At 35.8% G+C, this 11,654-nt stretch overlaps 2 protein-coding genes across 2 annotated transcripts; one reads left to right on the top strand and one right to left on the bottom strand.

The window, feature by feature from the left end:
• The first annotated feature begins 871 nt into the window (after window positions 1–871).
• On the top strand, window positions 872–7,200 carry LOC127248361 (chaperone protein dnaJ 10-like). Its single transcript, XM_051270657.1, has 11 exons — window positions 872–1,001; window positions 1,123–1,259; window positions 2,309–2,368; window positions 2,996–3,078; window positions 3,161–3,320; window positions 3,560–3,689; window positions 4,698–4,856; window positions 5,516–5,694; window positions 5,788–5,868; window positions 5,973–6,131; window positions 6,771–7,200. Exons 2-11 carry the CDS (start codon window positions 1,173–1,175, stop codon window positions 6,861–6,863), a joined length of 1,191 nt encoding a protein of 396 aa, XP_051126614.1. The 5' UTR covers window positions 872–1,001; window positions 1,123–1,172; the 3' UTR covers window positions 6,864–7,200.
• Window positions 7,201–7,509: 309 nt separating this feature from the next.
• LOC127248363 (AP-1 complex subunit sigma-2) lies at window positions 7,510–11,049 on the bottom strand. Its single transcript, XM_051270663.1, has 7 exons — window positions 10,901–11,049; window positions 10,213–10,299; window positions 10,002–10,093; window positions 9,767–9,875; window positions 9,640–9,675; window positions 7,912–7,998; window positions 7,510–7,821 (listed from the first exon to the last, which is right to left on the bottom strand). The coding sequence occupies exons 1-7, from the start codon at window positions 10,901–10,903 to the stop codon at window positions 7,750–7,752; spliced, it is 486 nt and encodes a 161-aa protein (XP_051126620.1). The 5' UTR covers window positions 10,904–11,049; the 3' UTR covers window positions 7,510–7,749.
• Between the last annotated feature and the right edge of the window lie 605 nt (window positions 11,050–11,654).

Genomic DNA, 11,654 nt, shown 5'->3' with positions numbered 1-11,654 from the left:
TAATTATACACTGAAATATATATGGCAGTGTAACAACATAGTCATGTAACAACATGGCCGTGTATAATTGTACATGGCCATGTACTTTTCAGGTCAACTGCCACGTCACCTCCGTCACGTCCACTTCAGCAATTTCCGTTAGTTTTTTAACGATGAGACCAAAATTGATTAAAATTGTTTATAATGAGACCAAAATTGATTGAAATTGTTTATATTGATACTAAAATTGATGAGTTTTTTTTATATTGGGACCAGAATTAATAAATTTTGGTTATATTGGGACCAAAATTGATGAATTTTTTATATTGAGACCAAAATTGATAAATTTTAATTATATTTGGACCAAAATTGATTTTTTTTCTAATTAATATGTATATCAATAAAAATAATTATAAATCAAGAATAATATAATTAAATAAAAAATTTTAAATTTTAAAACGTGAAGGTATAATTAGATTCTAATATAGAATGAGAGTAAAAATAAAGTTTTGCTCTACCCTCCTTATTCAGCAGTCAATTAGTCGATTCGTGTCGAAAATTCGATCCGTTTATTATCGTGTCGAGTTCGTGTTAACCTGTTTATTATTATGTCATGTTCGAATTGACTCATGTTGGTCCGTATATAAAATTAAATTAAATTTCTTAATTCAAATTAAATAATTTTTTATTTTATGGTCGTCTTATATTAGTTTTTATTAATTTGTGCGAAGTTTATATTTTATATTCAAGTGATTGTGTGAATGGCTGTGAAAAGACTTAAGTAGCCCCAATTACCCTACGCGTGATCTTTTTGACATTTTTTTACGGAAAGAGTATTTTACGGATCCTTACCGCAGTAAATTCATAGTAACACAACACGGTTAAGTGATGACTCACAGTCTACGAGACACGACACGACAGTTACGCGTCGGAGCTGATGCGGAGGTGCCCCCACCACTGCCTAATGCTCGTTAACCCCCCTTCGGATTTGCAGCAACACCGCGTACGTGATCCGTTCTCTGGTTAGTTTCATTGATGACTTACCGTCGATATCCATTTTTCTGTTCGCTGATTGATATATATATATATATATATAATATGTGTGTGCTAATTGTTTGATTTTTTCCGTTGTTACTGTTGAAGTTTTGATTCGATTTGATTTTGTCGGCGAGTGACTGAGATAGTCAGCAGCGATGGTGAAGGAGACTGAATACTACGATGTGCTTGGCGTGAGCCCCACGGCCACTGAGTCGGAGATCAAGAAGGCGTATTATGTTAAGGTGCGGGCGCGATCTTGTAATCTTCTTGGTGCAACTTGTTTTCTGAAGCTCTTATAAGGATTTTCTTTAGTAAATGGTGTATTTGGTTGTGTTTTGGTGTGACTTTTGGATGTTTTAATGTGTTTTGAATTTGAAATATCTTAATTTGAAATTATGCTTTGATGATATTTTCTAACTGAAATTGGCGTTGGGTGTTTACTGTTGATAGTGCACAGTGGGATAACAAGATCGAACAAAACACACAAACAAACTACTTATCTGAATAATGTGGACATTACTTTTCGGGAACCCAGTTGAGAACTCTAAAATTAAGCGTATCCTGCGTTCTTGAACCTGCAACATAACTAGGGCGCTCAAACCCCCACCCCCCTTCTTTTGGGTCCTCGTGTAAGAATCTCATTGATCTAACACGGGGGTTTGGAAGGAATTGCTATGCTTTGTTGCGTCTACTGACTGCTCTGTATCTAGTTCATCATCCAAAATCCCTAGCTCCCCTATTGTGAAGAAGTCAGAAAATATATGCCTTTCTTATATTATGAATAATTAACATATAAGATTTGAATTGAAGTGCTACAAGTTTTTGTATGGAAATAATATTGATGCTCAAGAATTTGAGAAGCATGGAAAGATAATGTCTGTTGGGAAAGGGACATTTGGCTGATCATTAGGGAGTTTGTGATGGTTTCAGTGAAATTTTAGCTCTTAAGGTGAAACAGATCCCAACCATGATATCATTTACTGGTGTTGTGCTGATGGATTCTGGTTTTCTGTTACGAGACTATGCTTTTGATACCTAATGTTCGGTCAGTTGTATTCTTTGACTTCTCTAATGTCGTTTCATTTCAAAAGAGGTAGTTCTGGTACAAACTTAAGTTAAATTTCTGAATCCTCTATTTCTTTAATGTGATTGATTTTATTGTGGGTGTTCTCCTGTGCCAGTTTCTGCAGTTCTTTCTTTTCATTGTTTGGAAAGTCTGCTATTCATCATCAAGCCAATTAGTGTTGGTTTTGGTGTTGTTTTTCGCAACTGATAATGTTTAGTGTTGCAGGCCAGGCAAGTTCATCCTGATAAGAATCCAAATGACCCATCAGCAGCACACAAATTTCAGGTTACTCTGATTGAATTCCCTCCTTGTTAGCACATTCTTTTCCATCTGGTTTTCTAAACTCAAGCAAGAACATTGAAATGGTCAGCTCTGTATGCCTTAGTTTCATCAAAAAAAAAAAAAAGGAAAAAAGAAAAGCATACTGAAGGTCAGCTAAGAATAACAAGGCAAAACTATACCAATGTAAATGAATAAGTAAGAGTTCTAATTGAGCAGAGAAGGAATCTATATAGAGAAATATTTTGATTTGTTTAAATTGGAAAATAAATGTCACCCTTGTCCTTATTATCTCCAAGATAAGACTGCATAAAGAATTCAGTGCTATGTGGTATATACTGATACGGAAAGAAGAATGAAGTAGTAGCAGATTTACAATTCCTTAGTGACAGGTGTAATGAAGATATTCAAGATGAAGCATTTAGAATAATCTTAATATTAATATCTTTGTTGTAGGAGTATCATTCATTGTATAGTAGGCTTTTTAAGCCCCATGTCTCCACATTATTGGATAATGTGATTTTTATTTGTTTTTGTTTCATTTTGTTTATTCCATGTTGTGCTCTGCTTTTTAATATGCTTGTGAGTCGTGTTTGATGTATAACAAGTTTTGCTCTGCTTTAATTCTACCAGATTTTGGGTGAGGCTTATCAAGTGCTAAGTGATCCATCACAAAGACAGTCTTATGACGCTTATGGGAAATCAGGAATTTCATCGTCAGTATATTTGAAACTAAAACACATTTATCTTTTGCACGATTAATTTGTTCTCAATATACTGTATTGTTGATTGTTTCAGAGAATCAATCATTGATCCTGCTGCAATCTTCGCCATGCTTTTTGGAAGTGAACTATTTGAGGAGTATATTGGTCAGCTTGCTATGGCATCATTGGCTTCCATGGACATCTCCACAGAAGGCGAGGCACATGATCCTAAAAAGCTGCAGGAAAAAATGCGGGTATGTAAACTAATATTTCCAATTATTTTGCATCTGGGCTACATTTCATTACATTGCCAATAAAATCCAGTCATCACGTATAATAGAATTCAAATACTATCTATAGTTACAACAAGCGAATGTATCCCTTTGGCATGATAGCAGAAGTGCCAAAAAAAGTAATAAGAGCATTGAAGCTTGTCAAACTTTCTGATTTATCCTCTATTATTGTATTATCATAATTATTTTGGTAATTTCAGACTGTCCAAAGGGAAAGGGAGGAGAAGCTTGCTAATACACTAAAAGGTAGGCTCAACCTGTACATCCAAGGAAATAAAGAAGAATTCATTCGTCACGCTGAGGCAGAAGTGGCAAGACTTTCGAATGCTGGTAAGATACCCTGTCCTGTAAAGTTTACTTTTGTAGGTTTTACTATTCAGATACCCTATTTTCCAGAGATCTTTGCCATTTTGATGGTTTTCTACTGTCGCTTTTCCCATTTAATCCATTATGCTTCTATGTTAAACGGTTGCTTAGGATTTGGTTGGGATTGGGCAGTGTCTTCAAGTGGTAGAACATACCTTAAACCTCTGTGGATTTCTCTACTGTATAATTGAACAATATGCAATATAGCATTAATATACGATTAGAAACCCAACCTCCTCATAGAGGATGCAATCATTGGTAATTTCCATGCAACAGATTAGAATAGATCTAGTTGGTGATTGAGATTGTTTGACAAGAACATGAAAATATGTAACTTTTAGCACTATTTGTGAAACTATTACCTAAGGTAATTTACTTATGAATAGGGAAGGGCTGCCTAATAAATTTTTTGGTTAAAGGAAATGTGCGCTAGTTGATTCCTTTGCTGTATGACATAAATCTAAAGATGGATTCGTGTAACATGGGGATGGAAGAAGCTTCCATTCTCTATTAGATTTAGAGTTTCATGACCTAGCGCCTTAGCCTGAGGCTTTAAAGTTTTTCTAAGATATTCAACTTTACCATGAAGACAAATACCCCGAAGGGATTTGCATAGGACCTGCTATTCATAAAGCATGTGTAAATATCTGACAGAGCAAGTGTTCTTATGCTAGTCAAATTTCAGAAGAATATATAAGATGTCAAATTAGATTTCTATGGCTGTAAGTTTAAATTATTTATTCCTGATCTTTTATATAATCGTTTGCGGAGCCTTTACTGACTCCATTGCCAACCCATGCACACACAAACACAGTTGGGATATGCATTACATACATGCATCCAGGACAGCACTACTAGTTGCTGCTTTGTGACAATCCTACAGTTATATCTGTCTATTTTACCGAGTGACCAGATGCAACAGCCCTTAACCTGTAGAATCTCTATTTCTTATTACCTCGTGGTCTTTCACAGCATATGGTGTGGATATGCTGAGTACCATCGGCTATATATATGCAAGAGAAGCAGCAAAAGAGCTTGGGAAGAAGGTAATCTACTTGGGTGTCCCTTTTATAGCTGAATGGTTCAGAAAAAAAGGGCACTACATCAAATCCCAAGTAACTGCAGCAACAGGTTGGTTTTATTTTTTTCCAATTATTAATTTCACAGAGAAATTGTTGCCTAATTGAAACATGCTCCCTCCGTCCCTTTTGAAAGAGCCCTTTGGGGTTTGGTAGTAAATTAAGAAATAGTAGTATTTTATTGGATAGTGGAAGTGTATAAGAGATATTGATATTTTTGCCATTTGACTTATTGTATGAAGTAATTATATGTGTAATGGTATGTTTTAATTTTAATAAAAGCTAAAAGGTATTCTAATATTAGTATATGATTAATGTTACTAAAAAAGAAAAGGTGTACTTTTGAATAGGACGGACAAAAATAGTAAAAAGTGTACTTCAAATTAGGACTGATGGAGTATATGATTTTCAACGTTTGTGGCTATGTTATTTTTTTTGGAAAAAACAATGATTCCCCCTAAACACATCCTATGTGCATCTAATCAATATTTGAAACCCCCTTTGGGTCATTGATATATGATGGTGGGCTGATGGAAAATGAGAAAATGAGATATGTAACCGCCGTAAATTTAAAGGTTGAGTTTCTCAACGACATGGAGGAAGGAGAGAAGCTGTTCAATTCCTTCCTAAAAATTGGAGGCTGTTGTGAAAATTACCTGTGTCTGTTTCTTTCATTTTCGGAAATTATAACACGACTGTTGGTTGTCTTAGGAGTCATTGCTCTGCTTCAGCTGAAAGAAGACATGAAAAAGCAGCTCAACGCTGAAGGAAACTACACGGAGGCAGAACTTGAGGAGTACATGCAATCGCACAAGAAAGTGATGACCGACTCCCTCTGGAAGCTCAACGTTGCTGATATTGAAGACACACTCTCCCATGTTTGTGAAATGGTTGTCCAAAATTGCCTCTCGATTCCTTCTTTAATATCGACGTATTTCCTTCCGTCATGAGACGTAGTTAACCTGATGCATTGATCATCTCAGGTTCTGCGGGATAACAGTGCCAAGAAAGAGGAGCTCCGTCTCCGTGCCAAGGGTTTGAAAACCCTCGGCAAGATTTTCCAGGTCGGAAAGACATTGCTGAAAACCTTGTCATTTTCTGGTTATATGATTATATCTCTGTGTACAATTAATAAATAGTTTCTGCTTGAGCTTTTCTTGTGCTTCAGAGGGTGAAATCGGTTAATGGAAACGATGAGGAAAGCATGCAAAATGATCCACTCAATAAGTTGAGTAGAAATGTGCCAAGTGACAATGCAGCTCATTCAGAAACTTCTGCGAAATCTTTGAACAATGAAGATGGTTCCAACCCTGCATTCGCTTCCCAGGTATTTCTCCTAACTTTGAGATGTATCATAAACATTGTTTCAAATTTCTATCGGTATCGGAATCTCATGGCTAATGATACGAATTTTTTGGGAAACGCAAATAGTAAATAGTTGAGGGTTGGGGTGTAAAGAAACACATTATATTATATATATTAGAAATCAGAAAAAAAAAAAAAAATAAAATAAAAATTGGGTGAACAAACCCTAAGTAATCAAACCTTAATTTTATGACTATAGGCATAAAGCATGTTAGTAGAAAATGCATAGAGACAAATATGCTACACACAAGGCTAACAATAGCTGTTATTTATATATCATTACACTATGCAATAGTTATCATCAAATCATTGCATAATATATATGTGAGTGTATTTACTTGTGATTTGAGTTTTTCAATAGAAAATATATGTTGGGTGTTGTAATGTGAAAGGAAAATAAATTTTAAATTTGATATTTTTCGATATTTTAATCATAGCTCGAAAATTAGAACAAAACAGAAGTGTACACAATGTATTATTTCCTATGACACCTGAGAAAAGTACAGCTACTTGTGCATTAGTGATTTGATACTTGTAGGAATTGTGTGCTCTCTTTATTCCCTCTAAAAAAAAAAACATGAAATGCAATGATAATTTACAGAGCCCGTATGTAGAGTCTCCTCAGTTTCCGGGCGGTGAGTACAGCAATTTCCCAATGCCATCTGCGCCACCCGGTGCAAGCAAGCATCCTTAACCTGGTAAGAGTCACATTCTGTGGTGGATTATATCCAGGTATTTTTATTTTACCATTACTACTGTGTAGGGAATGTGCATTGTAGTTGTATGATTGTCTGCAGTAGAGTTCTGTGATCTGCATGTCTTTGTATTGTTGGCATTTTCATTTCACCCAGTGGGATAGCATTAGAAACAGAATAACTGCTGCTCTATTCGATACTTCTAAATAACTTGCAATAGTTTGTCGCATATAGTGGTGTATGGGAACAGGTACGGTGCTGATTGGGGTCTAATTAAATGGATTGGGTCTACTTGGACCCATTTCTAGTATAAAGAATAATCCCACCGTTCACAAACTAATGTCTTATTTATCACTTTTAATCTCTGTTTTATAAATGATGGAGTAGTTATTAATTAAAATTAAAAACAAATATTGAAGCATTATTTTCTTGCATAACCCCCAACACACATGGATCTGAACATGCATTTTCACAAACATGATTTTCAGCCACCCTTCAAACCCACCCCCCTAGCCCCAACTTCACCACACATAGATCTATCCTGCTCACATGTACATATATTCCATATAGTGAAACATTGATAGGCCTAACCTCAATGATTTTGGTATTATGCAAAATGACCAACTTAATTGCAATGAATAGATCTACCTTTAATCAAATTTAAAGCCATTAAAAAATCAATACCCGGTAACTATCAGCACTTACACTCAAAACATTGCATTAAAAAAATAATAATAATACCAAGATTAGAGGTATATCAAGACATTACCACTGTAGAATATGAAACATAGATAAAGAGTGTTGAGGGGCAGGATACAGGCCAGGCAGGTCAAGTTGATTTGTAACAAGGTCGAAGAACTCCGACCTGTGATCACTCAAGACTGCTTATTTTGTTGCCTGAGCAATCATGTTGCTTATAGAACTTGCTTGCTCCTTAGCTGCCTCCACAAGTGAATCCTGCAATTATGTTCGGTGGTGGTAAATCAGCAGTGCATTATAATGGTTATTAATCAATCACATGTCGGCTTTGACTAGAGGTCATCATACCTGTGCAGCTATTAGGCGTGCAACAGTTTTCTTGCTGGATTCTTGAAGTTCACCGGCAATCAGAAGTTCATCCAATATATAATAGGCCTGAAATTGCATTGGGTACCGACAAACATTAAATACATCAACAACAACAAAAAAAAAACCGGGAATCATAAACTTTGGTAAAAGTCTCCTTGCATTCATAAAAGGAGGCACTCACAACCCAACACATACAAAGAGTTATATGAAAACGAGCAAATGAACATTGAATGGCCAAGAAAGAAAAAGAACATGTGAAAGAAGACATGTATGACATAATAATGAGCTGATGTTATAATAATTGATATATTCTTCCCTAGACCAATTCATTAATACAATAATGAAAACATTGATGTGATAAAAACCAGGAAAAAGGTCGTGCAAAACTCCACCACAAAGACATACATACTCTACCATAGTTTTCGATGATTTAACCTCAATTTAATGGGCTTGGATCAGAGTAATGCACTTATGCAAAGACTCTGCTTCAACTCTATAGAGACACAATAACAAAAGCGTGATTCCCTTGTAGTGTGCGACTCAAGTATGTTTGGCACATACTCAATGTCAAGCATAATAGTGTGTGCCCCTATTTTGCTCGTTAAGAAAATTGTGCTGTGAAACAAGGAAATACCATTGTATGTGCAGGCAGGTCAAGAAGAGCATCTTATGCAGCAAAGTTTTGATGAGAGTTGCAATGTTTAATTTTACATGCCCTTTCCATTACAGCCGATGCACACAGCTAACACACTAGAAATTAAACCACTGTACTTCGTAAATCACTCAGACAACATGCAATCAACTATCAAGTTCTTCTAGAGGATCAGATAGAGTTGGCAATTCTGATGTAGGAGAAAGAAGATAGAATTGATTGTAGAAAGTCCCTAGGCTTTTTGAAGGACTAGCGGCATATAGGCACGGTGATATCTATAGGAGAGCAAGCTAAAAGAACAATACTAAACTTTAACTTCCACTAAGAAACAACGCAACATAGTTTGGAATTAGTCCATTCATATCATCAAGGAGAAGTGAATATTCGATCAAGGGCAAAAAATGGAATGATACAGATTATGTTTGTTGCAATATAAAGAATTAATAAGTAGATTCAACAACTACATTAGACTTTCAAATGATTGGGACAACTAGATAGTAAATTGGTATTCCATTGAATGAAACACAACCAATATAAATCACCCAAAAAACTCCACTACATGTGTATGAAATAAGATTTTAATTTCTTTAACTCAACCTACAAATTGAGTTTGATGAACACCAAGTCAGGAGCCTGAATAAAAGTTCGTCATCAATATAACTAGAAGATGAGTTACAAGAATATGAGAACACTTTAGTAGCCCTGAAAAACCAAGAAATAACACACACTACACAACAGGAAAAAAAATAGTTGGGGAAGATAGCTTAATAGAAAAACATTGAGTGAGTGGCTGCAGAGATAATTTAAAATTTCTGTTAGTGCCTTAACGATAGTACAACACATCCCACAAATTTTGTTAGTCACGTTCAATGACAAGGCAACAATGTCAGTTGTTCATGCAATTAGTGTTCTATGCAGCAGCAAAATAGAACTGAATTCATGCAAGTCAGCAAGTTTGGGTGTCACTTTATATGTTGTTAACATAAACAACCCATGTAAGACACCTCTCTAAAAAGACATGAAGAGCAGATGAATGAAAAAAGAAAGAAAGATACCTTATGGAAATTAAAGATCAAATCCAGTTCACACACCTAATGACACAAAAGAAACATCTCAGTACGCAATAATCAAGTGAATTCATTATTAATATCATTAAATATTTGCTTCAATCTGAGGCCTCACACTTCCAAAGTAACGGTCTAGTATCTCAACATAGTGATGGATAATTTCAAGGACCTCCAACTCATTATCATCCTGGTCGATACACATGCAGAAATAAAGGCTAGCATACCTGTAGGATTATAAAAAAAAAAAAGTGAAAAGGAGTAACCAATACAGCATGTAAGAAGAGCAGGAAAACAGATTTAGTTGCATAGAAAATATCATTCGATTTTACCTAAAGAAAAACGCATACTACCTCTTGTAAGCAACTTTGAATCCCCTCCACTCCACAAAATTACATAACTTGGGGCCACGAGTGAGGATTAAACCACTAAGCTCTCGAATAACCTTTACCAAGTAATCACATCAAGAACACAAATGTAAGACTTATCAATAACAGTTATATAAACAAATGAACAACCAACAATAATAACTTATTTCTGAGTAGAACAAACTTCTTTTTTTACCTTTGTTCGTTCCTTCTGAGAATAAGGTGAGTACCATTTTGTCAACCTTACTTTTCCTTGTCTGCTAATGAGAAGAACAAAGTGAATCTGAAATAAAAACAACATTTGAATCCCTTATTAACTACATCTGAAAAATGAATATTCACCAAACCTTCTACACAAAAAAATTAATCATAAATCTTTGAGCAACTGAATCATTTGACAAACGTAGTTCTTAACCAAGTGCCTTGGAAATGGCCAAACTCTAGTACCATAATACAACAAAATGGTTCCGTTAGCAACTGAAAACCATCGTCAATGTCAAGCACACACATTAATGGACGCATATTGGCATTTCGAGACCTGCTAATGCAACACTAGCTGAAAACAATTCAAATCGCTTTCTTCTTTTTCATTCAGTTCGCGTAATTGTTTCCACCCATTCTACACATTCGGGTTCAAATGCAAACATCGAGCGACCGAATTGAAATGCAAAGCAACAAATTAAAGAAAGATCGGCAGAGGTAATCGCATTTCAAGCACAAAATAAATCGAATGAGTAGAGATTCAATCGATTCATATGGCTAACGTCGAGAAGAAAATCGAGAAGGGGACACCCATACATACATCAATCTAATCATACCACAGATAACTAAAAATCACGAACTCTGTCATGCGGATCCAGCAAAGATAAAACGGAGATGCATACCATGGCGGTGGTAGGTTTCTTCCGGCGGAGCTGCTGCGCGTTTGATGGCCGATCGAAATCTCAACTCGCCTCCTTCTCTAGCGTCAGCTTTGATCTCCGAACGCCTTAGTGACCGTGTTTTTCAGTATTTATTTAGTATTTTTTAATATTATTAATAATAATTTTTTTTTATTTAATAAAAAAATTAATAATATATAAAAAATTTAAGTTAAACATATTATTATAATTTTAAAATATATAAATTTGCCCAAGATCCTAATGCCCTGATAGCACCAACAATGGCTCAATAATATAAGGCCATCTTCTGTCTCTGTCCAAGCTTTGTCTCTCCTCTCCTCTCCTCTCCTCTGTCGATAAAATTGTAATACACTGACCTTCTTTTCGAATTAAAATTTCGATTAAGAATCGATGGGGGTGTGGTGAGGGACAATCCCAGCGCCTCGCTCACTTCTTCTCTCTCTTCTCCCAAACCCAGCATTGGCTCCTTCCTTCTCTTCTCCAAATCCAGTTTCATCACGTCGCAGATGCTCTCCTTTCTCTTCTTCCACAAATCCAGTTGTTCTCCTTCCTCTTCTTCCCCAAATCCAATTTCATCACCGCCGACGTCCTCCTTCCTCTTCTTCTCTAAGCATAGGGACTGCCGGCCTGCCTCCACCATCCTAGGGTTTGCGGGAGAAGGTTTGCTGATGAGGGAATTGGAATGAAGTTTGGTGATGAGGGAATTGACGAAGAAAGCCACTGTAAAAGAATTTTA

This window comes from Andrographis paniculata, unplaced genomic scaffold (assembly GCF_009805555.1).
Source record: "Andrographis paniculata isolate CXL003 unplaced genomic scaffold, ASM980555v1 Contig33END, whole genome shotgun sequence".
NCBI classification, from domain to species: Eukaryota; Viridiplantae; Streptophyta; class Magnoliopsida; order Lamiales; family Acanthaceae; genus Andrographis; species Andrographis paniculata.
This window is presented reverse-complemented; position numbering and strand designations above follow the sequence as displayed.

Excerpts from the sequence above, each read along its gene's own strand:
- LOC127248363 (XM_051270663.1), bottom strand. Across the intron at positions 7,999-9,639 it reads TGATCTTTAATTTCCATAAG|GCCTATTATATATTGGATGA; the intron begins GTATCTTTCTTT and ends ATGCAATTTCAG. Across the intron at positions 7,822-7,911 it reads CACGCCTAATAGCTGCACAG|GATTCACTTGTGGAGGCAGC; the intron begins GTATGATGACCT and ends ACATAATTGCAG.
- LOC127248361 (XM_051270657.1), top strand. The coding sequence starts at position 1,173 with ATGGTGAAGGAGACTGAATACTACGATGTGCTTGGCGTGAGCCCCACG. Across the intron at positions 3,690-4,697 it reads GGCAAGACTTTCGAATGCTG|CATATGGTGTGGATATGCTG; the intron begins GTAAGATACCCT and ends GGTCTTTCACAG. Across the intron at positions 5,695-5,787 it reads TCTCCCATGTTTGTGAAATG|GTTCTGCGGGATAACAGTGC; the intron begins GTTGTCCAAAAT and ends TGATCATCTCAG.